Consider the following 8,617-nt stretch of genomic DNA (forward strand, 5'->3'; position numbering starts at 1 on the left):
TGTTCTCTCTGCAGACACACGATGCTCTGCCAATTTCCTTAATCCAGGCACAGAAGCAGTCAGCAATTGTTTCCATTCACTTTTGATTCCATCTATAAAAGGAAATACCTGCAATCACCAGAGGCTTTTCAGAGCAGGGATTTTGTAGAACTTGTCCAATTTCAACAAACTTTTTGTCTGCTGGCTTAATGGGCACTATCTGCCTGCACATCAGGGTGTCGGTTTTAGCTCCCATTGTGCTGCCATGTGTTTTTTATTGCAGAGATCATCAGTTATTTTAGGATTTCCCCATCTATCTCTGGCTCTCTACTAACCTGTCGAAAAAGTCTAACCCTCACCTCTGAAATATTTTAAACTTTTCTTTATAAGCGGATTGCTCACTGGACTGGTACTGCAGCTTATATTTAATATTAATTTTCACAGACTGTCATGAGTCGTCACACTTTGTTCCATCTTCTAGACCAATACTCCACCCTTTTCTCATATTTTTGCCACTTCTCTGTCTATGTGGTGTTGATAATACCCAGCAACTCTATGTAACATTTCTTAGTTATCTCCAGGAAGACAGGAGGAGATACATGAATGCATGACCATTTATCAGAGTGAATGAAGGCAGGGAGCTTTATTAGAAGGCTCACAGCTGACTTAAATTAATATTGCCCACTGTGAGGTTTTACAAAGCTTTTTCCTGAAACAATAGTCTGCACTGGGAATTCAGCATTGAGCTGTTCTCTAGCCAGGCATCAAACAGAGATTCAGGCATGACCAGGGCAGGGAGCAGCTCTGAGCCCAGCTTAGGGTGTTTGTGCCTCTCATTTTTGCTGCTCCCAGCTACTTCTCCCACAGGAAGAGTGGGGAGGGGTGGAATTTCTGTGACCACAACTCTGATCATTCTGTGAATCTCCTTGTCCTGGAGATTCCTGCAATAATATTCCTGCAATAATATTCCTGCAATAATTGCAATAAAGGTCCAACCAGATGGATGAAATCTGGATGTTTGTTCACAAGAGCTCGGCCAGAGATAAACCTGTGCTTACCTGGCTTAAGAAAACCTCTTCCACAGCTGAGCACTTCTCCAGTACTTGCCAGGGTGAAGCTGGGAGCGTGGCAGGAGTGCAAAGGCAGAGAGTCACCTCTCTAACCAGTGCACTTGAATTATGGCATGGGGAGCATGAAACTGGGCTCAGAATTGCGCAAAATATTCTATTTTTTGGGGTGTTTTTGCCAATTTGACCTGAGCTAATCAGAGGCAATCAAGTCAAGTGACACTGATGGAACCCATATTCTTCTTTACTTTCTAGCCCAAACTATATGTCACTACTTCTTTTTTTTTTCCTTGCTTTTTTTTTTTAACATTTTTTAAAAAACAATTTCAAGAAGAGCAGTTCACCCAGAGCGTGTGTGGAAACAAGACAGTGACCAAGTTTCACTTCCCTTCTCATTCTCTGCAACTCTCAGATATGTGTGGTGAGAAGCAGGAGTGGTGAAACACAACCCCTGGCACTGCAGGAGGTTCCTCTCTCCAGGCTTCTCTCTCCATGCTCCTTTCTCCTGCACTCCTGGCCTCCTGAAGATGCCCAGGAGAGGAGCCCTTCCTCTGGAGATACTCCTGGTGCTGCTGCAGCTGGTGTTTGTCCCTTCCCCACTGGCAGGCTGCTTCCTCAATCCCTGTTTGGAGGTATGTGAGCTCCAAGTGAGCACAAAATCCTTCTGTTTCTCTGGTGCAACTTTTCCCTTTGCTTGGGAGATTTGTGCTTCAAGCCTCATAGTTGTCTTAGGAAAGCCCAGCTTTTCTTTCAAGGTTGTTATCAAGGAGATTGAAGTATTTGAAGTAAATTCTGGTCTCGAAAACACCTGAGAACCAGAACCAGCATCAAGAACCTTTTCTTCTCGTTGGCTTTCTGTACCTCTGAGGGTGTTGCAGTGCAGTTACTGTAATAGATTATATTTCCCTTGGAAGGGATCCAAACCTTACCTCATTTCTACAAAATACAGATTTTCTCCTGATTTCTGCACTAGTGATTTCACCAAGCACCTGACACTGACCGACTGCCTTTTGCAAAGTTTTGCTGACAATTATTTGTTTGCAGAGTAACTTTGGTTCGAGCTGCCTGGTTACGTGCAGGGGAAGAGGGCTGAGAGCTGGTGCTGGACATGCAGTGTGTCCATGAGTGCTTGTCCTGCTGGCTCTCTCAGAGGTTGCTGCTGGTTCATCTGTAGCCTCAAGGAACACTGCCCTGTAGCTTTGTCCCAGCTTCAATCAGCAAGAAATGCAGCTCTTGCTGGGGAGTAGGACTGGTTCTATTAGAAATGGAAAAATGCTTAGGATATGTAAGATTATTTCCTAAAACTCAGGGTAGCTCCTTTAGAAATGAACTGCAAGGGGGGGGTCATTCTGCTCCTGCTTTCCTCGCAGTGACATTTTCTGGCACTTCATGAAGAGCAGATGTTGACCATGATTGGGTCTGCCTCTGTTACAGATCACCCCTAACACAACTTTCAGATGCACCGGACTGAACATCTCTGGAGTTCCTGATGGAGTCCCAAACACCACCCAGAACCTGGACCTCAGTTTCAGCAATCTGAAATCACTGGGCTCAAATTATTTTGCATCAGTCCCTGAGCTGCAGCTTCTGGATCTTTCAAGGTAATAGGATCTATTATGTGGACACTGGTTAATTTTTCTTTCACCAGCTGGGCTGCAATGGTGGCTTATTTTGGGGTCTATTGGTCTTGGCTGTTTATTTTTTTTTCTTTTCTCTTGTGCCTGTGTCCCTGTGTCTGTCATTTTGCACATCCCCGTGGTGCAGTGATGTGCAGCTTTTAGTCCAGTCACTGAGTGCACACTCTCCACTCAGAGCTGAGTCTGTCAGTCTGATCTTGTAGGCTGGGATGTGAGAATGAGGAGGAAGATGTTTTACTTGTCTCTGAGCAAGAAAAATGTCAGACTTTTCACTGTTACAAAAACTCTGAAGTGGAACATCTTGGATGAGCTGTTTTTCTAATCACAGTTAAAAAAAAATAACATGAAGGTACATTGATTTTCTAAAAGGCTGTCTTAAAATATCAACATATTCTCTTCTCCCTTCTCCTCATATATCTGGGGGAGGAGATGGGGGAGGCCTATTAGCAAATTTGAATTGATGTATAATTTCCATTGACTTCAGACAACAGTTTCTCTGGGTAAATTGTTTCACTGAGAAATGTCACTCAGTCCCATCACAGCTCTAGCTCCAAAGTGGCAGAGCACGTTTGCTGTGAGACACACTGGCTGGATTATTAAACTAATTCTGCTGGGATTCACTGCAGAATGGATTTGGGTCTCAAATTCTGGATCTTCCCACATGAAACAAACCTTAGGGGGCCACCCTCATTTTCCTCTCTTACTTTTCTCCTTCAGAGCCAGCACAGCCTGGGGTCTGCTCCCTCTGAGCCATCACCAGATATCAACTGCTGACAGAGTTGTGAGCTCTGCCACAGCTGCACCGCTCTGGTGCCAGTGGGGCTGCCCAGATGTGGCTGAGGTGGAAGTCTGAGGGCTGTGGGGATGCAAGATGTGAGGGAATGCTGGATCTGGTTGGTTCTTCCATCAGTGATGGTCATCACAATGTCACTTTGGCCTAAACTGAAAGCCAGGCTTCTTCTTTCCTGCTGCCTGCATGAATTTGTGATCTTCACCAGGTATCCAGGTCTCTTGCTTTGAATTTTAGATTAGAGAGGGAGGAGAGGAGGAGGTGAGAGGAGGTCTCCTGCTGTAGGAGCCTTCCCTTTGCACATCCAGGGACGCTGGCTCTGCCCAGCGCAGCAAAGTCAAACCAGCCCCCAGCATGAGGCTGAGCCTGAGGATGTCACACCAGCACTCAGTGTAGGCAAGGACAGTGTTTCATGCACTTATATTTTCTTTTCATGCCCAACAGGTGCCACCTCCATACAATAGAAGATAACTCCTTTGTGGATCTCCAGAGACTTTCCACCTTGATTTTAACTGCCAATTCCCTCCAGTACCTGGGGAAAGCAGCTTTCTATGGCTTAACGTCGCTGAAGAAACTGGTTCTGGTGGAAACCAACAGAACCTCTCTGTCTGAGCTGCCCATTGGCCACTTGCATACCCTGCAGGAGTTGAATTTAGGCCACAACAGCATTACTTCATTGAAGCTTCCCAAGTATTTCGCCAACATGACCTCCCTCAGGCACCTGAGCTTCTTCTCTAACAAGATCACATCTATCTCCAGAGGAGACCTTGATGCCCTGAGGGAAGGGAACAGGGTCGACCTCACACTGGTGCTTTCCTTGAACAATATAAAATTTATAGAGCTGAGGGCCTTTGCAGGGATTCACCTCGCTGAGCTGGCTCTCCGGTCTGCTTTTGAGAACTTCAGTGTGATGCAAGCTTCTCTGCAAGGTCTGGCTGGTTTGCAGGTCAGCAGACTCATAGTTGGGGAATTCAGCGACAGTGAGAGACTGCAAGACTTTGAGAGAGGGCTCTTGAGTGGACTGTGCCAGGTACAGATGGAAGAGTTTGTCTTAATCTGCTTCAAGGGTTTTGAGTATAACACAGACACTCTCTTTAACTGCATAGGCAATGTCTCCACTATTCGTTTGGTGCACCTCAGACTTGAGGAGATATCAGAGGTTCCTGCGTGGTCTAAAGTGAAATACCTGGAATGCAAGAAATGCCATTTTGAGGACGTACCTGCTGTGAAGCTGTCGCTTTTCAAGGAACTGAGAGTGCTTCGTATTACCAAGAACAAAAGACTCAGGATCTTCAAGCAGAAATTTAACAGTCTCAGTAACCTGGAGGTCATAGATTTGAGTGAGAATAGCCTCACCTTTAGTGGATGCTGTTCCCCTCAGTTTGAAAATTGTCCAAATTTGAAACACTTGAACTTAAGCTTCAATTCCAATATCAAACTGACTGGAGATTTCACTAATGTGAAGAATTTGTTATATTTAGACCTTCAGCACACAACTTTATTTGGTCCTGGCTCCTACCCTGTCTTTCTATCCCTTCAGAGACTGATTTACCTTGATATTTCCTATACCAAAACTGAAGTTAAATCCCAGTGTACATTTTGTGGCTTGAACTCTTTGCAAGTGCTCAAGATGGCAGGGAACTCCTTTGAGGACAATAAGCTGTCAAACAACTTCAAAAACCTAAGTCACCTCCACACCTTGGATATTTCAAGCTGCAAATTAGTACATGTGGATCGAAGTACTTTTGATGCCCTCTCTGAGCTAAAAGAGCTAAACATCAGCAACAATAAGCTCCTGACCTTTGATGCTGGAGTCTACCAGCCACTCCAAGCCCTCCGAGTCCTGGATTTCAGCAGAAACCAACTGACTGTTCTGTTGTCCTCAGCCCGGGAAGTCCTGCCTGACAGCCTGGTCCTGTTGGATATCTCTCAAAACCTGTTTGACTGCTCCTGTATGTACCTGGACTTTCTGATATGGATCAGGGAAAAGCAGGAGCTGCTGCAGAATAAGGAGCTGATGCTGTGCCACACGCCCTCGTACGTGACGAACGTGAGCCTGCCAAGCTTTGATCTGTCCTCCTGCCACATCCATGCAGGCAAAGTTGTCTTCTTAGTGGTTGTGTTGCTCTGTATAGTGGTGCTCCTCTTCATGATTTACAAGTACTACTTCCAGCTCTACTACTTCGTGGTGCTGCTCAGTGGGTGCAAACACTCCGCAGAAAGAGGTGACACCTACGATGCCTTTGTCATCCACTCCAGCAAAGACGAGGAATGGGTGATAAAGGAGCTGGTGGAACCCTTGGAAGGAGGAACACCTCCCTTCCACCTGTGTCTGTACCACAGGGACTTCCTGCCAGGGGTGCCCATTGTCACCAATATCATCCAGGAGGGTTTTCTAAGTAGCAGGAATGTCATTGCAGTCATCTCCACTGACTTCCTGGAGAGCAAGTGGTGCAGCTTTGAGTTTGACATTGCCCAGTCCTGGCAGCTGGTGGAGGGAAAGACTGGGATCATCATGATTGTGCTGCAAGATGTGAATAAGGCCCTGCTGAGGCAGAGATTGGGGCTGTCCCGGTACCTGAAGAGGAACACCTACCTGGAGTGGAAAGACAAGGAAATAAACAAGCACATCTTCTGGAGGCAGCTGACAGGAGTCCTGATGGAAGGCAAAAGTTGGAATCAGGAGGAGGTAAAACTCATGTGAAAAGAAAGAGTGGTTCTTCCTCCCCTGTCTGCCATCCTGATGGCTGGTGCTCAGAAGCTGGGTCTTCTCTTGCTGTTCAGAGTCAGAGGGAGTGGATGGAGGCACTGCCAAAGCACTACAGGAATTCCTGCCTTGCTGATCACCTTTTCTCAAGGGAATTTGCAAATTCAGGAGTGACAAGAGCCAGAAGAGCTGCCTGAGCTCTGTGTTTGCCCATGGCTGTCACCCACAGGTAGCCCAGCAATACCTCAGGTCTGGTGGGTCAGGGAACAGACCAATGCCCTTACTGTCATCTGGCTGCTTCTGAAAGTGGATTTGGGTCCTGAGACCATTCACGCGGAGGAAGTTCACAGTCTGTTTCTTTGAGTGGCACCCAGAATCTCAAAGGCAGAGTAAAGACACAGGATTCTTGGCTCTAAAAATGGTGTGAAACAGAAAGCAGACTTTGGATTCCAAAAGTCTTGTGTCTGCTTCCGTGAGCACCATGACTCAGGGGACAGACCCTCCAGAGAGCAATGGGGCATCTTTGTTCCAACTGCTTCTCCTCACCCAGTGTTTGTGGATGTACTCTGGGACTGACTTAAGTGAGCAAAATTGAGCCTGAACAAAGTGTTTTGATGTTTACAGCCAGCCAGTTCTAGATTAAGCTTTTTCACTCTCTGGACCAGCCTTAATTCACTGTTGGAAGGTGCTGCAGGAGCCTTCAGGGTTTGAAATGGAGTTCAGATCTGCCTGTCTGCTCAGCCTTCCCCAGGGGTCAGCTGCCACCTGGAGCAGGACTGCATGGGGGGTTTTGTTTTTGTTTCACTGAGAATGTGCCTGACATTCTGCAGGGAGAAGAGATAGAGGGGAAAAGTCTGGATTAGCTAAACTAAATGTATCCCAGCACAATCCTGAATCAAGGGAAGGAAGGTCTAAATGCCATGGAATCATATCACAGAGCACTCCATCGATGTGTGGGATATTGGATGGGGCAGGAGTATTGCTCTCTGTTTATCAAAGGCTTTGGTTGGGATTAATCACTGAATTACTCTGGTTTTAAACTTGCAAATCCTTCTATAATCAATGAGGATCTGCAAAGGCAAAACAGAAGCAACTGAGTGGTGAATCAGATCTGATATTTATCCAGAAGGAAGGCCTGATCCAGCTCACTTTTCTAAGCACCAGACAGGGACATTTCTATGGAGCAGGATCAGGGATCAACATCACACATTATTGCACAGAGGGGGAGAGCCAGTTCCAGGCCTTGTGCTGGCAAAAGTTGAATCACAGCTCCCTCCCTATGTGCTGTGTCAGACAACACTACCAAAAACCCCCACAGCCCTCCCTAAGCTTTTTTGTGACCCAGGAGATGAAGCTTTAATAAAACTAAGCTTGATGCTGCGTTCCCTTGCCCAGAGAGTTTGTTCTGCATCTGCTAAATACTATTCCAGCAATTCCCAAAATTAAGTTCTTACCTCTGCTGGGATTGATGGGTCCTGCAGACCTTCCACCTCACCCTTCCACCCACAGCTCCCACCTCCTCCAGGGACAGAGGCTGCTGGAGATGGTGGGGGACAGTAAACCAGGGCACAGCTCAAGGCTCCCTGGACTGAGGACAAAGGAGGGCACAGAGGACAAAGCAAACATTAGCTGGAATTTCAGCAGCTCCAAGTTAAATTGGGAAACAAAAGAGGAAAAATTAAATAGAGTGGGAGTTCCTGCTCCTGAATTGAGCAGCACTGAAGCTGCATTTCTCCTTCACTCTTTCTCTCTGTGGCTCCTCTGCAAACAATTCAGTGGATGTGTATTTCTGGCACAAAGCACAGAGTCCTATGATTCTTGATTGTAATTATAACAATGAGTTTCAGAAAGCCTGCAAGTGGTTCTGGGCATCTATAAAAGGGATTTAGGACAGTATTGTTTAAAAAGTTAGTGTTTTTTTGAATATCAAAGCAGCTTTAGGAGAGCTGGAGTGATGCTGAGACGAGGCTCCCACCAGTACAATTTAAAAAGAAACTGGTCACTTGTTTTTCTCTTCTTATTCAGAGTCTCTACAGCAGAGATGGATACATGAGTAGCCCCTTGCTTCCTTATTGTCCAAGAAAAAGCCACAAAAACCATCATAACTTCAGATGACCCTCTGTGGTCCCTTCCAGCCTGACCCACTCTGTGATTCTGTGACCTGCCCAGGCAGTGCCTGTCTGCCCTACACTGAGGTTTATGAGTCCAAGATGGACAAGACTGTGTGAACAATTGTATTTTCACTATTTACCTAGCAGAGAAACAGTAGATTTTTTTTGGAAGACTCAAAACAGCTTTCCCCAATACTATAAATGGGGGGATATTGTGGTTCCCACAGAAACACACGTACTCATTTGCCTTCATTGTAGGAAGCAAATGTCCAAAGGAAAACTCAACATTCTCGTGTTTCCAAAGCTGTTGGCGTGCTTTGTTTGAA

The 8,617-nt window shown here is 46.1% G+C and overlaps 1 protein-coding gene across 1 annotated transcript; it reads left to right on the forward strand.

Annotated features, from left to right (window-relative positions):
- The first annotated feature begins 1,435 nt into the window (after positions 1-1,435).
- On the forward strand, positions 1,436-7,561 carry TLR4 (toll like receptor 4). Its single transcript, XM_042052605.1, has 3 exons — positions 1,436-1,678; positions 2,481-2,647; positions 3,918-7,561. The coding sequence occupies exons 1-3, from the start codon at positions 1,574-1,576 to the stop codon at positions 6,175-6,177; spliced, it is 2,532 nt and encodes an 843-aa protein (XP_041908539.1). The 5' UTR covers positions 1,436-1,573; the 3' UTR covers positions 6,178-7,561.
- The last annotated feature ends 1,056 nt before the right edge of the window (positions 7,562-8,617 follow it).

The sequence above is a fragment of the Corvus kubaryi genome, unplaced genomic scaffold, assembly GCF_017639235.1.
Source record: "Corvus kubaryi isolate FWS band 111438036 unplaced genomic scaffold, C.kubaryi_AGA036_p1.0 78, whole genome shotgun sequence".
Lineage (NCBI taxonomy): Eukaryota > Metazoa > Chordata > Aves > Passeriformes > Corvidae > Corvus > Corvus kubaryi.